This window comes from Metopolophium dirhodum, chromosome 1 (assembly GCF_019925205.1).
Source record: "Metopolophium dirhodum isolate CAU chromosome 1, ASM1992520v1, whole genome shotgun sequence".
NCBI lineage: Eukaryota > Metazoa > Arthropoda > Insecta > Hemiptera > Aphididae > Metopolophium > Metopolophium dirhodum.
Genome location: NC_083560.1, coordinates 26619492 through 26643616, shown reverse-complemented (window position 1 = coordinate 26643616; position 24125 = coordinate 26619492). Strand labels below are relative to the sequence as shown.

At 28.2% G+C, this 24125-nt stretch overlaps 1 protein-coding gene across 1 annotated transcript in view; it reads right to left on the bottom strand.

Annotated features, from left to right (window-relative positions):
- Positions 1 to 10516: 10516 nt before the first annotated feature.
- Positions 10517 to 24125, bottom strand: part of LOC132935207 (methyl farnesoate epoxidase-like) — a 28330-nt gene continuing 14721 nt past the window's right edge. Inside the window, exons 4-12 of the mRNA XM_061001686.1 lie at positions 21700 to 21735; positions 20312 to 20355; positions 12177 to 12428; positions 11959 to 12110; positions 11627 to 11887; positions 11276 to 11559; positions 11091 to 11211; positions 10870 to 11011; positions 10517 to 10777 (exon numbers count right to left, since the gene is read on the bottom strand). Of these exons, the coding sequence (XP_060857669.1) occupies positions 10584 to 10777; positions 10870 to 11011; positions 11091 to 11211; positions 11276 to 11559; positions 11627 to 11887; positions 11959 to 12110; positions 12177 to 12428; positions 20312 to 20355; positions 21700 to 21735 (1486 nt within the window). The 3' untranslated portion in view covers positions 10517 to 10583. The remainder of the gene's footprint in view (positions 10778 to 10869; positions 11012 to 11090; positions 11212 to 11275; positions 11560 to 11626; positions 11888 to 11958; positions 12111 to 12176; positions 12429 to 20311; positions 20356 to 21699; positions 21736 to 24125) is intronic.

Below are 24125 nucleotides of genomic sequence, written 5' to 3'. Positions count from 1 at the left end.
TAGTATACAAAAAAGTGTTGTAGGTATAATGGGCAAAAAATTCTATAAGAAGCTACTAATAGAACATTTTTTAACTGTTAAAAAAACCAACTGTCCCAGAATGAATATATTTTTTGGCACAAATAAGCGCGACTGTCTCTGAAGTTGACATTTCACGATTTTTCCTTACTTTCACACATTACACCAGCCCCCCAAAACAGGAAATAATCACCTTGATAGTTAAAAATTGCATGGACCGACTTATTATGTCTAATTGGCTTATTCGTGTCGATGACAATAAATATATTTATTCTGAGACAGTTGTTTTTTTGAACAGTTAAAAAATGTCCTATTAGTAGCTTCTTATAGCATTTTTTTTGCCCATTATACAACACTTTTTGGTATACTAATTGTATACAATTTCATAAAAATTGTATTTATTTAATATAAAATTACATAGGTTAATCGCGAACGCGGATAATCAAGTGACGGATAATCGAGGTTCCACTGTACATTTTTTAATTACATACAGCTTCCATGTACATACGATGTTCGATTACAAAAATATCCAATTTCAATAGCACATGCGAGCACCTTCGCGAGAGACAGTATAACGATTTTGTCAATTTGGACTAAGAGTGTTTTATGAAGAACAATTTTAAATATACAACTTAAACTTTTCAACAAAGTCTAATTATTTATCAACCTACCTAAGAAATCCTCTACCAATGGTCTTACTACCTGCAACTTATAAGCTAAGCAATTAATCCAATTGCTAGTTTATAACACTGGCGCAGTCGAGTACGGAGTCTATTGGAGTTCAAGGCGAGTCAAACAGGTGAGTCAATCAAAATCAAACTAGGAAATTGATTTGGGAGACAGCGGTTCTTTCGACTTTACGAACTCCACGGAGGCAGTTCAATACGAATCATCGTTGGAGGGTAATTCACCTTTCAACAACTCAAAGACAACGAACATTAAAAGTCAGGCAAGCAGACCAAAGAATTAATCAAGTAGCAAGTACTGGTGTTATGTAAGTTGGATTAATTAAGTAATATTAAGTTGATTTTATTGAGTACGAAAATTGTAAGCTTAGGGAATCACGTCTCCGTTGGATTAAATAAATCCATCGAAAAATACACTTTTTTTTTTTGGTGAAGGTTAGTTGAAAAATAATATACAATAAAAGAAATAAAATAATAAATTGTTAGAAAAAGAAATAAATAAATAGACAGTGGTGGACTGATATAAATAAGTAATATATGAAATAAATATTTAAATTAGATAGAAATTGAAAAAAAAATAGTGGAAAATATTATATTAATTGTGAAAAATAAATAGAAAAAAATATATATTAATGCACACATAGCAATTGAGTAAATTAAATGAATTTATGAATAATTTTTATTAAAGTAATGATGAAATATTGAAATAAATTTTGAAATAAATTGACTGTTGAATAATTGAATACAATTTTGAAAAATATAGGTATTGAATAGTTGAATTAAATAAAGTATAAATGATTAGATGTTTTTTGAATTGAAGTATTGATGAATAATTTTTTGTAATAATTGAATATTGAGTAATAATATATAAAAGAAAATTGAATTGAAATATTGTTGAATAAAGAAATATGAAGTGTTAAAATGTTAAATTAAATAGTTGAATAATTGTTGAATAATAAAGAAAAAATAATTTGAGATATTATATGAAGAATAAATTGAAATATTAGATAAAATTGTTGAATAATAAATAAATTGAGATATTATAGAAAATATAGAAAGATAAATATTTGTTGAATTATAAAGAGAAATAAGTTGAATATTCAATAAATTATAAAGATAATTTTGTGTTTAAAAGGCAGTATGTGACCTTATATTATATATTATGTTAAATGAAAAAATTGAGTAATAAGTAAATTTTGGTATAGGCGAAGAATAAGTCTTTACGTGTTGATTAAATAAATGTTATAAGGGATATATAAAGATAAAAATATTTGGGAAAATCTTAAAAATGATTTTAGATTATTTGAGTTATATGAAAATAAAATATTTGAAGAAGTCTTAAAAGTGATTTAATTTGGTTAAAGAATTTGATATTCCGGAATAGAAGTAATAGTAGGCAGTAGTCGTATTGACAGTAGGAGTAATAGTAATGAAAATAGTTTAAAGGCACCTAGAATAAGTGTATGTTATAAGTTAGAATAAAATAATTAGTGATACATTATTAATTTAAATATAAAATATAAAATATAGAAAAAAAAGTATACTACTATAATAGCGTATAAAACAAATAAATTGATAGAATAGTAGTATAAGTTTAGATAAATAAAGTAAAAAAAAAAAAAAGGTATTGAATATTGATTATAAATAATTGTTTAGAGTAGCTACCCAATAATGATAAATAATAATATTCAAAATCGTGTTATTTCATGACATAGTGATAATAATTACGCATACTTGGAAATTACGTAAAACTACGTGCATACGTCGCGACGTTAAATATACAAAATGTACAAAATGTACAAAAGGGTGATTCATAAAGCGTAAAACACTCATTATCTCAAAAAGTATTAATGTTTTTGAAAATATTTTTTTACATAGTTTCAAATTGTTAAAAAAACTATGTTTTTGTTGAAATATTATATTTTTAAATATTTTTTATCTATATAATTTTTTAAGTTTTTAACCTTTTTGAAAGACAGCATAGAGTTTTAAATTCATATTCCAAAGCAGAATATTTTACTGAGTATTTTGATTCATAAAAATCTAATTTAGGGCGAGTAGTCTATGAGGTATAAGCATTTAAAGTATAGATGGGTGGAGTGGAGTGGTATGGGGTTACCCCGCAAATGTGTGTCCACTACTCCGCTTGTCTAAACCTTAAATACTTATAACTCATAAACTACTCGTCCTAAATTCGATATTTATGTATTAAAATACTTAGAAAAATATTCTGCTTTGGAAAATGAAATTAAAACTCTATGCTGTTTTTCAAAAAAGTAAAAAACTTAAAAAATTATAAGGATAAAAAATATAAATTTTAATAAAACTGTTGTTTTTTAGAAACTTGAAACTATGTAAAAAAATATTTTCAAAAACATAAATACTTTTTGATATAATGAGTGTTTGGTCCCGGAGTACGAATAAGTGTCGGAAGTAAAAATCTATTATAAAAACAAAGATAGAGTTTCAGGAGGTATGATAAGAGCAACAAATCATCAAAACAACCGAATAGTTGTATCACAATTTTGAAATAATGAGTGTAATATAGAATCATTACAAAATATATATGTTACACTCCATATGGAAAAACAATTGGTGATGTTTTACGTAGAAAGGTAATTTGTAAGAAAAATCATGTACAGTACACGTAAACAAGAAATATGAATGGTATAAATGAACAAGTCAAACATGGATTACTATTTAACAGTCAATCGGGTAGGAAATTTAAACGACAGGAAGAATAGAAATTACCGAATAATATTAACATATCAATAACTGAGGAAAATTACGAAAAATTAAAAATAATAATTACGCAAAATACAAGTAAAAATAATATCAGTCACGTTAGTACTACGGAAATGAGCATAGATTACGACATCGTAACGAGCACAGTAGAATATAATATTACACGAATATCGGGAGTTGAAAACACACATTCAGAAAATGTAATGAATACTACGAACGCAGTACAAACAGACGGGACGTCGAGCTTAGATTTTTACATCACGGAAAGTGAACCGGAAGCAAATGAACACAAGGAGTCACAATATTTTAATAACGAAACCGAAAGTACAATTAAAATAGAATGAAACAATTGCATATTTGCATGTAACCCGAAGAACGTGAAACAGAGTATGTATACATAGTCTACATAATATATGTGATACTAGGAATAATATTAATAATAATTGGTATAGCGAAATATGATAAATTGGTAAGAAAGGAAAGATACCTATATAAGTATACCTAGTTTAGAGTTCGCAGGACAACACGCCGTACGAAACAGCGATAAAATAGCGCTCACAAGACTTTAACGAAAATAATATATGTAATAAATTAAATAATAAAATTAATAATATATAGCTATAAAGAGTCAATGCGAAGTAGATGAGATAATTATAAATAATTGTAAAATAAGGTATGCAGGGTGATACAGTTTCCTTATAGATTAATAGCATACTATAATAGCAATAATATATCATGATTAACACTACAATCGTTAAAGATCGATAAATAAATAGAAATACTATTATAGGTTTATGATTGCAATAAAATTCAAAGGACAAAGGGCAGAAAATTAAAATTTAATAGGAAAAGTAATAGAATTAATATTCAGAGGCCAATTGGATTTAATTAATGTCACAAAACAAGTAGATGACGAATTTTATATTCCAAATTTGAACTACGAAAACAGCTATGTTGAAATTATACAAATAAAATGCGAACTGTGCGAATCAAAATATTATAATGGATAAAATTCTAAATAAATCTAGAACATATTATATGCAAAAATGTTGTACAATTCAATAGGCGGAAAAAATAAAAATTATAAAGTAAAATATTTAAACAATGTCGACGGTACGATTGAGGGAGTAAATAAATAAATAAAAAAAAAAATTAATTAATTAATTGTAACAATGAATAACACATTACAAAGAACAATGACACCAAAAATCAATGTTTATGAAATTTTAAACAAATAGTCAAAAATAGGACGAGTTCAACAACGTCAGTTGAAGACGATTATCGGAAAAATTTTGTCAAAAAGGTTAGAAATTAGTACAGTAATTAATGTTATTAAATCAGATCAGGTAAAAGAAAATGAAATAAATTATACAATGCTGTAATACTAGTTATAATAATGTTGATCGCAGTAGTGGTGTTAGTAGGTGTAGGATATATATATAAATGTGGGAATGAAAATAATTATAGGTCAACGGAACAACAAGTAAATGATAATCCGGATGTAGCGACAACGGAATTTTAGGAAAATTATAATAATAAGTACATGAAATTAATTAAATTATTATAGTTATAATTGAAATAAAAAGTATAAAATTTAATGTTTAATGTTATAAAATGATTGTAATAGATAATAATAGTAGTAGTTATTGAAGTAGAATAATACAGGACTCAAACACCATTGAGTGAGTAGTTTGACATTAATTAGATGTTGTATGTAAAAATACAATTATTAATAAAAATTAATAATATTGTAGGGACGAAGTACTATAGGAAATTTTAGTTACACACAACGATGCAACAACGGGAGTAATTAATTTTACGGGAAACGAGTCGTTTAACGAAGAATCAGAATTTTGAATTGGCTTGGGTCGAACGAGCAGGCGGTTGTTAATTATTAGTGGTGGTATTGAAGAGAGCGGGTGAATATATAAGAGAAAGGGAGTTTTTTTCCAATATATGGGGGCGGAATCTTTCGTACATCGGGAGCGGCATTCATTCAGATCGATTTTTATAAACCAGTATGGTGGACTGGATGGTCTACATACACATAGTTTAGGATATCGAGAATTTCGAATATCTGTGGTTGGTTGATCGACCAGTTCAGACTTCTGAACTCCCGGATGATCTCGGATAATATACCGATTCAATATCATCTGGCTATAGATCGACCACTGCTGGTTTAGAACAGAGCTAGACCGTAATATTTAAACAAATGGAACCACCTGCCGTGATAAGGGAGGAGACAGACGAACAATTAAGGGCGTCTATGAACCTGGCACAACGTGTACATAATGAATTCTATAATAATGCAATGATATTAATGTAAAAACGGGAATGAACTTCATGACATTTTGATAGTAAATAGAAATAGTAAGGACAAGTAGATTAGAAAACTCAATCCACAATACGAGGAAAATTAATAATTATGAGTTAGAAGTAAGGTATATAAGAGAAAATAATTAGAAAAATAAAATTTTTTTTTGTATGTACGAAAATATTAATAGTATGACAATACAAACAGTAGTATCTTCTAATACTTGTATGATGCAGTTGAATCAAAGGTTGAAATCAAGGTTAAATAATTTAAATTTAGTAATAATTGAAAAATACATTTTAAAAAGTAAACAAGACTTAGGTAGTAGGTACGGAGGTAGTAGTATGTATTGTAATGGACATTCCGATAGGAATAATTTGAAAAAAAATTTATTTAATAAATAAAATATTAATAAGAAGTTTTAATAAATAAAGAATATAGTAATAATAACAAGAAGTTATCATCAAATTAAAATAACAATACTTCTATGGGAGATTGTGAATTAAATAAATTATATTACAGAAAGTAAAGTGATTAGGAGGGATGTTCAGTTCGGAATATAAAAAGTGCCGATCTGATCTAAGATTGATAGTAAATTTCGATTAGCAGCAGCTTTTTGTATACTGAAATAGACAAACTATGCAAAACAAAATAACGAATGACATTTGAGTGGTTGATGAACCATTTAAGATTTTTGAAAAAAAAAAAATAAATAAATAATAGAACTATTAGATGGAGAACCTTAAGTTAAGTGAATCAAATAAAGTCTCAATAAGAAAAATAGGTATAGATAAACATAATAAATTTAATAAGTCTAAATGTTTGAACGCATCTTTAAGTGAATAGAAGTTGTACACTCAAATTTGGATTAATAAGATAAAAAGTGAGCAAACAAACATTAATATAGAAAAAAAATTTAAATAATTGATAAGTATATTAATAATAAAAAGCCATAATAAAAAATAGAAATAAATAAAGGAAATAAAGGTATAAATATATTTCATTAAAAATAATACAGCCCCTGCTGGATGGGATGAAATTGATGTCAACAATTAGAAAGATTTAATAGCTCCTCCTATGTCAGAAACATTTTGTTTATTCATTAAAACAAGTTATTTTCAAGTTATTTAATTATGACGTGTAGTAGAATAAAAATACGAAAAGATTAAAGGAAAAGGAAAAAAAACAATTACCTACATAGGTACATAAAAAATGAAGGGTTTTGGGATAAGGTGATATATTCCACGTATGATTTCATAAAAAAAATCGTTAACTTGCCCAGCCTTGATTATGGATGTACATATTTCATTGGTTTAAAGAGCACGTATAATTATTTTACTACTTTATTATATTTCGTATCTTATGCTAACGGATATTATATACAAATATATTATGAAATATTATAATTAAATTACATGAGTCTGTAGGTCGTTGTATTCGTGGACACGGTGTTTAGTTGGATGCTCGAAGACACTGCGGCGTATAATACGTATATTATATTACAATTTCTAAATTTTTATATATAACACTTATATTTAACACTTATAGTATATTAAGTGATATTTTTCTCCTTAGTTCTATGAATGATATTGATGTGATTCGAACAGCAATATTAAATGAATCTGTTATCTATAATTTGGGACGTGACTATTATCGTATGCTCACAAAATTCCTACATTCGTACCAAGAGGACAAAAAGTAAATTCAATATCCGAATGTAATTTAAGTTAAAGAGCATTTATTATTACACAATTATATTCTAAACACAGCTTTAAAAAAATCCCTACATTCATAGCAAAAGTACAAATAGTCAATTCAAAATAGATAGTACAAGATAATTAATTTAGACAGTCATACCGAATGCTGGAATAACTCAATATACATACATGCCTATATGAACGTACTCGCTTTGAATGGCAAAAATATTGTCCAAGTGCATACTGGCGTGGACGCTGTACATCGGATCCTCTTGTGTGAAAGACAGTCTGCCACGACGTCTTTTAAAGATTTACTTATAATCGACAGTTTTAAATTCAGAAAAGTTTATGAAAGTATGTCTGGTAATGTAACTTGGCGTTGTACAATGAAATCGTGTTTAGCAAGACTAATTAAAAATGGAAATGTAACTGTAAGTAGCAATTTAAATCATAAACATAATACTGATGAAAAAAAATTTAATCGTCAAATTATTCGAAGTGCGTGTAAAAAAAGAGCCAAAGACATGACTGATCGTCCAATTAAAATTATACGTTCTGAAATTACAAAGAATAATTTTGACACGTTAGATTACGGTGACGTTAAATTAATTCGTGACAGAATGTACCCGTGTAGAAACACACAAACAAATATTCCAAAAAATATTGTTGAAGTTCAAGAATTTTTAGTATCAAATAATATGTTATCATCTAAAGGAGAATCAATGATTGCAGTAAATGACATAGAAAAAAATATTGTAATTTTTACGTGTACCACAAATTAGCAATTTTTAAGTTTGGTTAATACTATATACGTCGATGGTACATTTACTTACTGCACAATCCATGGATTTTATAATAATCATTACATACCTCTAGTGTTTTGTTTGTTACCATCAAAATGTTGTGACGTCTATGAATATGTATTCGAAAATATTAAACGTTTATGTTCAAATTTGAACTTTGAATTTTGTCCTGTTGAAATTTATTCTGACTTTGAAAAAAGCATTTTAAGCTCTGCATCTAATTTGGCCGGATATAAAACTTTCCACCTGCAGATTTCACTTAGGGCAATGTTGGTACAGAAAAATTCAAAGTCTTGGATTAACTAATATGTATAAATCTAATAGTCCAGAAGGAAAATGGTTACAATATTGTTTCGGTCTTCCATTTTTACATCAACAAGAAGTATCAGATTGCTTTTTGGAACTAATGTCTGAAATTCCAGCAGAAAAAAAAATACAATCATTTGCTGAATATTTAGTTGAAAATTTCGTAAGCGAAGATAGTCTATTTCCCCCTGAATTATGGGCAAAAGGTCGTAATAACCTAACACAGACAACAAACGCATGTGAATCATTTCATAAACATTTTAATTCATATTTTTTTAACGCTCATCCATCAATCATAAAATTTGTGGAAGTTCTAATAGAATTTCAAACAGATACATATTTAAAAATAAATCTTGCTAAAACAACAATAAAACAAATAAAAAATAAAGCAGTTATAAAAAAACACCAGGTTATCAACGAATTAAGAGATACATCAACATCAACAATTATCTTCATAAAAAATATAAGTAACAAAGTCAAAGTAACGCGAACAATTTAAATAATTAAATTTTATTTTATTAAAAATATAATAGGTGCCTACATAAGAAATAACAACGACGCAACAGAACAGTGAAGAAAAATTTAAATTTAAATTTATTAATAATATAATAGGTACAATAAAAAATAATAACTACACAACAGAAAAGTAAAGACAAATTTTTAACCACACCAGAATAATTCAATAAATTTTATTCTGTCAGTTCGAAGTCTGAAAAAAGTGGGATGAGAAATTTAAATTTTACTGCAATGTTGCCAAATTTATTTATTTGTAACCTAACTAGGCGCAAATAAGTATTTAACGTATTTTAATTTTATTAAGCGCAATCGAGGTTTTTGCATACAGGTGCATATACGGTATTTAGGCGCAAACACGGCCCTCCCATTTTAAATTGCATTGGACCGATTAATTAGTAAATCACGTTTTGGGTATATATGTTGTATAATGTATCACACCTAAGACTAAAAGAATATACCATTATAGTCAATAGTCATTTTATAAAATGTAGTACTTATTGCACTTAAGATAATAAATTATTTGTTTATTATCTTTATTATAAAAAGAAATGGTGATTTTGGAGACGAAGTCATCCGTTTTTATAAACAGCTGATTATACTATTATAGTATTTTAATTTTGTTTTCTGCCAACTGTGTTTTTAAATATTATGAAAGTATTATACGAATAATTAACAATAATAATAATAATTGTTCTCAAATTACCTATCGTATTATCATTTATATAATTTGTATAAGTGTTATATATTTATTTTTTATTTTTTATGTACTTATTTATTACTTTAATACAAATCTATTCCATTCATTATTATTTATACTATATTTATTATCTATATTATAATAATGAATCGTGATTTTGGAAACGAAGGCATCCGTTTCTATAAACAGCTGATTATAGTATTTTTATTTTGTTTCCAGCCAACTGTGTTTTTAAATGCTATACAAATATTATACGAATAATGAATAATAATTATTATAAATTATATTTTATCTAAAATTTCCTATTAAAAGCCACTTTTTTTTGAATTTATATCCAATATTGTACATTTCCCAATAAACAAATGTAGACATTTAATTAATGAAATTGGACCGATTAATTAGTAAATCACATTTTGAGTATATATGTATAATATATCACACCTAAAATTAATACATTATATCATTATAGTCATATTATAAAGTTTAGTACTTATTACAATTAAGATAATACATTATTTATTTATTACAATTTATAAGTAAACAAATGCAATTGGATACAAATGGAAGTGCAAACACAATTAGATATAACAATTAAACTTAGTATGCTATATGATGAGTGATGACATATAGGATATTATTACATATAATATATAAATAAGGTAATAACATGATACAGTGCAATATTTATGGTTTGGGTAGATATATAGTGATATTTATTATGTAACTAGCAGAATATGTATAGTTAAAGAAATTGTTAATTTTTTTTTTAAATTTATGATTCTGGAGTGTTTTAAATTTTATTTAATTGGCTTTTAAACGACGTCTAGGTATAAAAAAAGCAGACACTGGAGATTGAGAAATATCTATACCATTTTGAAGCTTATCTGGCAATTGAATATCGTGCGGAATTCGTATCTCAAAATGTTGAATCAATTTTGCAATGAACATAAATATATACGTCTTAGCCAATTTCTCTCCAAGGCACCTTCGTCTACCTAGAGATTAAAAAATTTAAACTACCTGTTAAATGTTTGACTTAAATATTAATGATGATATCAAAATGTATAATATAATAATATATACTAACCAACACCAAATGGCATAAGCCAACTATCATTTATAATTTTTCCTTTACTGTCCAAAAATCTTTCCGGTCGAAATACCTCAGGATCACCCCAATGCTGCCCATCCATATGAACACTCCATATACTCGCCAATACTAGTGTATCCTGAAATTTTTTTTCAATAATTATTTATAACACTTTTATAGATACTACATTTATATTGTAAGCAACAGCGCTATCATACTTTTGGTATTATATAGTCTTGTAGGGTGGTTTTTCGAATAGATCTATTGGTAGCGATTGCTAACGGAACAACGTTACTAAGTCTCTGAACTTCCATAAATACGGCTTCAAGATAGTTCAATCTATGATGATTACGAATTTCGTTTATAAGAATTTTCGATGGTTTATAATAAAGCCAAAAACTACCTTTTTTTATCTGAAGGATGAATTTCTTGATCTCCAATTACCGCATCCAACTCTGCACGTACTTTGGATTGAACCTCTTGATTCATAAGGAGATGTAAAATTACAGATGATAACGTGATGCTTGTGGTTTCCGAGCCAGCTAAAAACAAATCCAATAATATAACAACAAGCTGTTCTTCTGAAAACGACCCCAGAGATTCTTTATTTTTCTCAATATCAATTAAAAATGCACTTATAAAGTCTTCCTGATCATTTTCACTGCATTTGTGCTCTTCTACTGATTCCTATAGGACATTTCAAAGATTAATGAATAAATAATAAAACAAAACTATTTGTATAATTTGAAATTACTTTTAATAGCATATATAATTCGTTAATTATTTGTTTGAGGTATTTATTTCCAGAAAATTTGGGTGCTAAATACCGAATGAATGGCCACTGGTTTAATATCCCTCCTGGCATATTTAACATTCTAAGACTTTCATGTACTAATTCTACAATTCGTGCAAGTCTAGAATCATTCAATGAAAATCTACCACCAGCTAACATTGCCCAAAGACCGTTTAAAACTGATACTTCAAATAAACCATGCACTTCAATTGATTTACCATTCTAAATTAAAATTTAATAAAGTAATTTTATTCTTTAATATTAATTGGTAAAAAATGTATTAAAACACATACCTCATATTTTCTTGTTATGTCTAATATGAGATCGTTAACTTCTTCAATTACAATTTTTTCCATTACATCACCACAAAATCCCAATTGTCGTAAATGTCGCATGCAAAATTTTCTCTGTTCGGTCCACATTGGTCCATCAACAAATACTATGCCTTATTTTTAAATTTCATGAATTATTGATAAATATTTAAAAAATTGTATTTGGTAAACACACCTACCTAATCTCTTATAAAAAGCTCTGGTTCTGAAAAAAAATCCATCTGATTGTCCATCAAAGTCGTCTTTGGACAAAACTTCCCGTACTGCGTCATATCCAGAAACTACTACTGTTTCTATTGGACCAAATTTTACAGAATACACTTGGCCGTAACATTTGGCCAACTTAGCCCAAACCAAGTGATAGAATCCTAATTTATTCTTGAGCTTTTGAATTTCTAGTAAGTTGCCAAGCAAAGGAACTCTTGTTGGTCCTGTAAATATTTGTTTTGATTCATCCGTTTAGTAGTAATTAATTACTTAGTTATAATTGTGTTCTACTATTCTGTATTTAACCATATAAATTGTGACGGAGCAGCCGTCGTAGGACCACTAATCAGAACACAGCTTTTACGAAAACACACTGTACCGACAGTAAACACGGGCACTCGCGGCGGCACACTCATGGTTTACTAGTCGGTACGGAACACTGTACCAGATACATTCACGACCATAACATCCGTCTTCAATCAACTTACATTCCTACAACACTATAACGAACACTATAAAACCCGAAGTCCGCAATATTAGAAGCGATCCAAGCATCGACCTCCAACGTCCAGAGCACCGGCGCTCGTCCAGATAACCCAGTGCCAGCCAACCGGTGACCTACAACAAATCGCCCACCTGCAGTACCGGGCTCTTGCTTAAGTAGAGCCTAGTCCACCGGCAAGAGCGGCCCATCAAAAAACGCATACGGCAATCGACCATACGACCACCCATCAAAGTGCCTCATACCGAGCGAAAATCATAAATTCGCCAGCCACGGCATATAGAGGGCTCTGTCGTGTTACGCCGGATCATCAACGCCATAAGCAAAGACCATCACACCGGAAACCCCAAGCTACGGCAGGAAAGACACCAGGAAGCATTCGCACCGAGCAGCGCTCGGACAGTTACCCATCCGCCCGCACCGACTCCATCGTCAGTGGATCGTCGCCCACTACTTCACTATTCCCCCCCCCCCCCCCACCTCGCCACTTGTTTAAGTACTGCCATCCCGAGCCCTAATCGCTGAGCAGTAGCTAAGCTTATCTAAGCTACGCACTGCTGGTGGACGACTCCATCCGCCTGATTGTATCCTCGCTTATACAATATTATACCGAAAATATTTTAATTAGGATCCGACCGAAGTGTTGTCGAGTACGGATAATCTCGCCCACGTCGGCTCGCTTGCGTAAGCCTGGCCGACGCAACCGAGACACTTGTTATCTTTATCTTGTAAATAAATAATATAGATAAATATAAATAAGACGCAATACCAATAAACCAATTCGTTTATTTATTTCACGAAGCCGCTGATCAATCAAAGTCTTGCTGTTTCAAAGTAATTATAACATTTCTACGAACTTCCGACAAGTGTATAATACATTTTCGTGGGGTGAGTGTGCAGAGAAATCTTCTAAAAGCGTTTGTTTTCACCATGTTTAAGTAAATGTGCATTGTGCACCTGGCCGTAGATCAATGGATTATACCTCTCCCGACTCCCAATTGCTGTACCTACACAGATATTTTAAATGGGAGGGGATATAGAAAAAAAATTATAATATGTAAATACATCAAATTATTTTTAAATTGTGTTAATTTTTATGGATCTGCATTCTATAAATAAATTAAAAAAATACCAATCGATCCTGTTGAACAACCCGGCCATCGAGTGTTTGACACTGTGGCTTATCCCAACTGTAATGATAGCCACTCTTTATAACTATAATAGCTAACAAGAGTGTCATCCTAATAATCCTTAATATATATTATATCATATATTATATACTGTCACAGAGATGTTTATATTATAATACAGGTATAGACATCAATGATTGTTCTTATATAAATAAACTGTTGTATAGGCTCGGACGACACCCATCGACCATCGGATTGATATTGACAACAGCCCTCTCACTGTGTATGCTCATGGCATTGGTTATGCATAATGAGCTATGTAATAGAATATACATGTATACAAATATACATGTATTTTGTAAAATATTTTGTGTCTTTAAATAATAAATGTATTGTTTCAAATTTTTCTGATAATATACTAATTAAATATTGCACTATGTGTTCACACATGTGTTCTTGATTAATATTCAATTTTTAATAAACCAGAATCAAACCTATTTCTTCTTCCTTTGTTCATCAAATATATGACAAGTCTGCAGTTAAATTAGGGTAGATTAATTTATTATACTATTAAATTCTCATATAATATATGAAAACGTAGTCAACTAGATTGTCTAGGTTAAGTTTATTACGCATACGTAGGTAACATGTTTTACATTACTACACAACCCACTCAATAACATCAGCTAAGACTAAAAATACCTACCTATATAATAATATACAATGGATCGTCGATTATCGGCACTAAATGGGATCGAGGTGGGGAGTGCTGGTAATCGATTTGTGATTATAATCAAACAACGATTAAATATATACAATGTACATGAATTTAAATGTCTTATTCATTATATAATTAAAAATACAACTAATGTGGGGGGCACCTACCGTATGTATAACGTACATACCCATTGAGTATAATATATTGTATACCTACATATATATATATATATATATAGATACACATTGCATTATCTTTTAAATTTAAATTTTCATAAAAACTTATGATATTTTCATGATTATCCGCCAACAGTAAACACATCGTAATATTTGCAAAATATGGTACCTATGTATTTGTAAATATTTGTAAAATTTCATAGCGCGGATAGTAATTTGCAGGTGGATAATAATCGATACTCCACTGTAAATACATTTCTGGGCCACCTAATACTTATATTGTCGAATGTTCGGAGTTTATTATTTTTTTAAAGTTATAATATTATTAATGCGCATAACAGTACGAGTTCTACCTATACCTTGTAAAACACAATAGCGAATACGAAAAAATATCTATCAATGGTTATAAGTATGGCACCAGCTGTAGCGATCGTATCGCGGAACTTATAATATATTTTATTATAATAACGACATAGCGGCACGACCAATGAACCCAATGAATAAATCATAATGCATGATTCAGGACGTTCGAGATTTTTGAAAACATATTTCTATCGACTGTATAAATTATAACCTTTTACAACCTTATAACCTATTATAACGTTTATTATTTCGATAAAAAGTGAAACCATAACAATATTATACTACAAAACTACAAAAATCATATAGGTACCTATGGACAAAACGTATATTATCTGCGACACAGACGAATTCGAATATAATAACTTTCATGGGTTTCTGCTATCCAGATTCTATAACACCGTGAGTACTTGAATACATTTCGACATTAATATTCGTGTTCATGCGCAGATAGATCAGTTAAAACTGAATATCAAGTTGTCGGTGAAAGTTTAAATAAAGAATTATATTTTTATACCAATTTTAAATGTGACCAAAGCTTGCATGTATAGATAATCAAGGCTCGGAAGTTATTGCACTAAAAATCGATGAAAATTGAATACATAATTATTGCAATAAAAATGGGCAGAACACGATTGCGTATGTTTGTTATTTTGGCAACACGATTGCGAATGTTTGTATATGGGTTAAGAAATACCTTGAAGAAAAAAAAACATGATTGCGTATGAAATTGAATGCAACGTTATCTAATGTATTAATTTTACCATATACGATATACCAATACATGGACAGTTCTATAATAATCAATATTAAATAATAAAATATAATAAGAATAACTGAATAATAGTAAAATAATTAATAAATAAATAAAATCATCAATTCTTAATTTGATAAAATAATTAAGAACTGTAATACCATCCATTACAGTCACCCACTTGTAACCTACTGTACAAGAGAGTAAAATCCACTTTTTTATTTTATATTTTAATAGTGACAATTAAAAAATTAAATCTGATTTAAATTTCTTTTGAAAAATTCAAAATTGCTAATTTGTACATCTGATGTTTAGAAAAATATTGATTATAATAACATTTATCGAGTCAAGTAGTTTATGTTGACTTTGAAATAGTTATACATTACGCAATAAATTAAGTCTGGCCATTGACTAAAGTTCGTGTTTGTTGGTTTCATCTTGGCAATCTTGGTAAAGACTAAAGAACAATAAGAAAATTTGATCTTTTGTCGAAAAACGTGCAAAATACAGAAATAAGTCAATATCTAATTTATTCCTATAACATTTGGATTGCCATTTCTAGATACCTACAGCTAGTCACCAGTTGGGCATTTAATTTCCGATGAATTAGCTGAAATACAATACTTATAAATGAAAAACTTACAATATTTATTGATTATTTAGTAGGTATTTTTTTATTTGTCATTAACTTGATTGAACATTTCCGTCTGAAATTTGGGCAGATAAAATCAATAATATTTACTGTATAACTAACTCATTCGAATATTTCAATTCCAAATTTAACTCTCAATTTAGTCACCACATCCAAATATATTTAACTTTTTAAATATGTTATATGGTATTCAAATTTATTATTGTAATAATGTTAAGTATACTATTTTTATTAAACTTATGAACTTTAGGTTTCTAAACATATATTATAATATACTATATTTGGAACACCTTATATCCCCATTCCCCGTTGTTTTCGTCCGTCTGCCAGTTAATAACCAGTTACGATAGTTACGAATGTTTATACTAATTTATTTATTGTCCATAGTTACTTTACATAAATCACAGTACCTATATAGAATTATAATTTATTGCGTTGTATTAAAATACGTTTAGAAACCAGGAATTTAGCACGCTCACAGAGTGAGCTTTCCTAACTTGTTTATTTTACCGGGTGATTCATTTAACATTGAACACTCATTAATCAAAAAGTATAAATGTTTTTGAAAAACAATTTTATACATACAGTTTTAAGTATTAATTTCAGCTTTGAAAACAGAATATTTTTCTGAGTATTTCAATACACAAACACAAAGATTTAAATTAGTACGATTTAGGGTTTACATGAGCCTGAGTAGTTGACAACATATTGCGGTGTAACTGAGTACCACTCCACTCCGCTCATCGAAATTTTAAATAATAAGTTTTAACTTATAAACTTCTCGTCGTAAATTTAATTTTTATGTTTTGAAATAGTGTTAATATTAATATAGGTATTATTATAGGTATATAATTTTTTTTTTTTTAACGACTAGACACCATATAAAGATTTTTCCATACATTTTTATACATTTTGAAATAATGAAGGTTCAATGACAAAATAACCGCTCGGTACCTATATTATAAAGATTAAAGATAAATGCATCTATATTAAAAATGACCCTTGTTTGACAATTATAATTGTATATAGTTAATTGTATAATAAACGTGAATAAACTTTTGGAAATAGAAAGTATAGGTATACAAATTTGTATGATTTTCTGTCTGTGTTTGAATTGTTTACCTATTTTAGGGCTTTCCATTTTTTTCTACCTTTGAGACATTTTTATTAAACCTTTAATTTTTTTCTATATTATATATATTTATGATTCCAATTTGGTAATTTTTAAATAAGTATTTTTCTTATAATGATCTTTAACATACGTTTCGTAAAAATTTGTAAAGTTGAGTTACGTCCCTCTTTATTGGGGGAGTCGAAATGCATATTAAATAACATGTAAAGAAAAAGTTGCTAAGTCTTATTAATACTACCCACCACAATTGGATGGCCCATTTCGGTTTTATTCTTCCTCGGATAATATCGAGTAATATCTACAGCTAGTTTAATATATTATAAACTAACCTAGTATGTTGTACGAGTAATTATTTATGAAAGGGAATACGGATAAATAAAATATTATCAATAATACCATAGGCACAATTAAGGGGAACTTATTCGGTAGTAGCACCCTCAATTTTAATATTAGCCCTCTCCAAAATTGTCGGTATTAATGTATTGAACCCTCTACTTACAAAAAAAAATAAAACCAAAAATAGCTCGTCGTCAGATATCAGACTATAATTGGAGTATAATGAATAAAACAATGTTATTGGACAATTGCATTTTTTCGAATTCAATTACATGTATAGTACATTATTTATTATTTCTATATTCTACGAAACCCGGTCGGTGGTCAAATGATCACGTTCAGCAGCGAATCGACGCTACTAAAATATTATGGCGGAGTGTTTACTAAATAGTAAAAATTAATGTAGTAGAGTGAAAATAAGCGAAGAGGATGGTGGAAGTCTTTTGGTAAAATAAATGTATATTAAATTCGATGTAATGAGAATACACGTAAAATACGATGAATATGCGGGGTTGATGACCCGTTTCAATGGCAGCTGGTGAGACCGGTTGCTTGGGTCCTTCGAATAAATGACAGTTCAAAGACCCGCGGTATGACGTAGCAATGATACTACAGTTATGCTATTGTACCATGATAGTCACAGAGTTTTATATTGGGAATATTTTTTATTTAATTTTATTCGTTTCTATGGTGATAAACAAAGCGTTTTAAGAACAGCTTAAGAACGATTTATATAAATAGGTAATTTATATAATTATAATTTATAATTAGGAAATATCATAAAAATATATAAAAGAAAAGAAAAAGCTCATAAGTTGCTCAAATGTTTTGAAAATTTTACCATGTCTAGGTAAGGCTAATATAAGCAATAAACAACCCAAATTTCGTTTAATTTTAATTACATTACCTTTTAGAAAAGGTGCTATACTTGATACTTTTGAGCAAGTTTAGAGGGAGAAAAAGTATTTGCAGAATAAAAAAGAAAAAGAAATAAACATCATTATAAAACCATTGCATTCCTCGTTCTGCTCAGAATCTAAAATTAAATCGATTATTACCAAAATAATAATAATTTTATATTTTTTATAATATAGAAAGAGATTCAAAATTTAAGAAAAAATATTTAAAATTTAACAATAGCCTATAGGTCTATTATGTGGTATTTGTGTAGATAATAATAAATAACTAATATGTCACACAAAAGATGACAGGTGACAGTGTAATATATAATATTTATATAGGTACTTAAATGAAAAAAACATGATAACTAATTGGGACGGGCTATATAGAATGTGGGGTGATTCAATATACATACATACGCACTTCTTTTACACACACAGCGACTCTTGCAACGGATAAATTATAATATTCAACACCTCTCCGATCAGACGTTTAGTAAAAACATCACAATCAAGCGGCAGACGACATCGTTGTAACTCATGTTATATTATAGGTAGGTACCTACTGTAAGACCTCTTCAAAAATCCTACAACCAAGACATTCGGTAAAAACAACACAATAAATTATCAGCGGCACCTCTGTCACAATGCACAACATAAAATAAAATCATAAACACATCAATACTTTAACATTTCATTTTAATCGATGCATATCAAAAGATGACTTCTCGAACTGTCCTTTACACTAGTGGATCCGGTGCACAACGTCCACGCGAGTATGCACTTCGACGATATTTTTGAAATTCAAACGTTTCAATATATCATACATTCGGTATGACTATCTAATTAATTATCTCGTATTACCAAACATAACTCACTTTGTTAATATTATTCATTCACATATCTATTCACCTTTTACATTATAAAGTTTTGTGACTATCATCAAATTATAGAATAGTTATAGTATTATTATATAGTTATATTATTATCATTAGATCATAATCATAATTATTTATTTGGATTATAAGTATAATAATAAGTGCTCATTAGCTTGAATAACATTCGGTTGGCCATTGACTATTTACAAATGCTACGAATGTAGGGATTATTAAAAGCTGTATTTAGTCTACAAATTACAATATAATCATAAGTGCACGTCAACGTAGCTTATACAATTATATTATAATTATCGTTAAAATTATTGTCATAATTATTTATCTAGAATATAAGTACGTATAAGCTATAATAGTAAATGCTCATTAACGTAAATTACATTCGGTTGGCGAATAAACTATTTGTACTCTTGCTACGAATGTAGGAAATTTGAGAGCATACGAAAAAAGTTACGTCCCAAAATAAATTCATATAATATTGCTGTTCGAATCACATCAATATCATACATAGATCTCAGGAGAAAAATATTTACGTAACTTATACGCCGAAGTGACTTCGAGCATCGAACTTTATCATATTTTTTATTCTACTACAACAGGTTTCTCGCAGTTAGAAATCAAAATTAAAATTGTAAAAATGTAAAATTGATATTTTAAATTGAAAAAAAAGAAAATGATGTTCAAAATCTAATTAAAACCCATGGTACAACTAAATCGATAATTCGCAGCAATATAAAAATCATAAGATTATAATATCATTATATTATTTTAAATTTAAATCAGAAAAAATAAATATCGATATGTGGAAATTAAATTTAAATTAAAACTTTCATTTAATTTCAAGCCCAGCACAATTCAGTATTCACTAGATAGTTCCAAGATCTTGATTTGATACATTTAAAAAATATGATTTAAAATAATATTATATTATATTTACAAGTTGTTACAAATAATTTATTGAACTTTTTTTACAATATTATGAGTAATATTAATAATGAAATAGAAATAGTAATGAAGACTATATCAACTTCTGGTGGAACTCACGCTACCGATTAGTTCGGCCGAATGTTCAATGTTATACTGTTATAACTTATAAAACATTTTTGTTCAAAAAAGATATTACTGCCTCAAAATTATAAATTTCCAGAAAAAGCAGATCTTAATAAACATCGTCATTTTCTTTTATAGAAATTGGGCCAAAATTCACCATAAAAAAGTTAGGACTTTTCGAACACAGTTGTCCTTGAATATTCTTTTCTACGTATTAACAGTTACTAATTTGTTGGAATATTCTTCAAAACTACTTTTAATCAAATTCATCTGACTCTAGTTTGCCTACATATTTTAATACCTACCACATATTATTATGTATCTATTATATTATATTTGTTAAAAATGAAAAATTAATTTAGGAGTTTACTCGAAATCATTTTACTAATTAAATTTATAATTAAGTAAATTACCTATCTAGTGAATTTTTAAATATTTTAATTTTAAATCAAGTTAAGATTATTTTAAAATATACAAACAGTATTCAATTTTAACTTCATTATTTGGCAATTAATACAAAATGGCATTATTAACCAAGTCACTGGAAATTTTTTTTTTTGTTTTATAAGTAAAAATGATTAAATTGAATTAAATACATTTTAATGCAGAGTTTATGCGTGTAATATAATTTTAAATTAAAAGTAAGTATACGTCAATTCAATTTAATAGTAGAATAAATATAAATAAAACCACTACTGGCTATTATAAAGTTTTAATAAAAGATATGAGACGTATGCAGTTAGGCTGAAGATATTATAGTTGAATTTATCGAAATTTATTCAGTGGAATCTGTAAATTATATTTAGTAATTATAATCTTAAAAAATTAAATCGTCAAAAATATTTTTTTAGACCTTGACCATTTAAAAATATTTTTTAATAAAATAATAATATATAATAATTATGGTTATGACTGTTATGAGTATATAGCTAATTATATAAATCTCGAAAAAATATATATAAAAAAAGCAGGTAAGTGGATGTCGGTCTGCTGAAGAGTAGGTTACAAGTGGGTCACTGTATTAAATTTGAATTACATGATATAATATCATTGTATACGAAAAATGATTCTGAGCGGAGACGGTTTGTCAGTCTGAATTTATAAATTTATAAAATGTAAAATATTTATTCTCGCCAAGAATTCGATAAAATTGAAAAAGTGCTCCAATCGATGCAAAGTAAACTTGTTTACTAACACAAACATCTTTACATTTTTTTAAATCGAACCACTAGAAGTACCTTAATTGTTGTTAATGCGACGGCTATTTCACGTCCATAAATTGGTTTTCTAATGACGTTAAATGACTGGTGCATGTGCGTGCGTCCGACCATAAGCCAAATATGAAATGACAATGAAGTGTAAATTGATGCGGTTCGCGGGTGATGATAGGGGAATATACATACACTAATGGTCATTTACTACACACACAAAGACGATCAGTAATCGCAGGAACGAAATAATTGCCTAAACACAACTCCTTAAAAATGACACATTTGCAGGGGCCTTAACCTACCTATTGGCTATTATAGTGCATCGTGTGGTACCTACCACACCTAATACCTATTACTATTTTCTTATATTTTATATAATTTTTCTAATGGGTAAATTAAATAATAATCTTACCTGATGGATATTTAGGCGATGTAATAATATCTAAAAAACAAAAAATTATAAAAATAGTTATAACTGCGGCTGCAATAAACATTTTAAGTTGATTATAAAAATTATATTATATGACATAGGTAGAAAGGTTTTTTTGAAGCGTGCAGTCTACTGTCTGTACACCGAATGAATGTATTAACGAAGAGTAGAAGACATGTTGACTGATCTATTCGTTTTACTAATACAACTATATTACTTGGAAGGAGTCTTTATATCTTTTTATGTAAACTATATTTCTTTATCTACGATTCTCTCTGTATTTTGGGGGTACCATTCACAAATAAATATAATTACTTTTTGTTAAACACTGAAGACATATATTTAACATAACACAATAAATTAGGTATATAATATAATATGCATAATACAACTATCCTATATGTATATTATATTCTATTATGAATAATTATAAAATCGAAACTATTCTCATTTTCAACCTAGAACATCAATTCATCTGAAAAAAATTATAATATATTAATGTACCTACCTAAAAGGTGAATAAACTATATTATTGAACAATAGTATTATAATATGCGTACATGGCTGCATAGATTAGTATTTAAATAGCGGAAAGTGTACAATGTCTACAGTTATAGATAAGAAAATAAAAATAAATATAACAATACCATTATCTACTATAAAATGTAATGTAGGTGCTCAATACACATATGAATAATAAGAACATGTATTTATGGAATTGTTAGAAGCACCAAAATAACACAATACAAAAATATACACAATGAAATCAATTTTTTCAAAAGCTATTGTAACTACTAACCTATATTCACACAAGTCTACGGTATATCGGAATATTCGGAATACGTTAGTATCAGCTAGTAAAATTATATACTGTAATAATATTATTAGTTATGCAGGTAGATATAGGAAGTACTAATGTACTTTGTTTTTGGTATAAATTAGTAGGTACAAGAAAACTAAATTACTTTAACAGCTCAAGTTATTGAAGTGAACACTTCATAGGCGACACAGTGGACCTTCTTATACGCTGTGTCAAATCCTCTCGTTGACAAACGTTGCAGACGTAAATGTTTGTTCATATTTTGTTAATTTAATTTACTAGACTGTCGAATGCCATGCTGGTAGATAATAATATATACCTGGATGGAACATACCACATGTCATGTATTTAAGTGTGATCAAGTTATCAAAGTGGTTATTTTAAATATAATTAAAATATGGACGTGTGGTATCATTAATATATTATTTATTCATTAAATTAAACATATTGACAAAATAATAGGTAATTACAATGGTTAAAAACCTGTGTGTGTAAGTACGCGTGACCGAAGAGAATACCTAAATTAATATTTAACTTTGATTGGATTTATATTAAAAAAGGTGGACAAGTGGGTGTCGCTTTTTTATACAGTACGTCACAACTTAAAAGTGGGTCACTGTAATGGATGGTGTTAAATATGAATTAAATAATTATTTTGTTATAATGTTTGATTTAAAACTGTTACTGGGTTTTGCCCATTTGAGTTAATAAAATAAATAAATGATATAATATCATTCTATAAGAGAAACCATTATGAGCGAAGACGGTCAGTCAGCTTATAATATATTTTATGATATTATTGTACAAAAAGTAATTTATATGTTATAACCTATTTACGTGGAACCTTGTATTAAATTT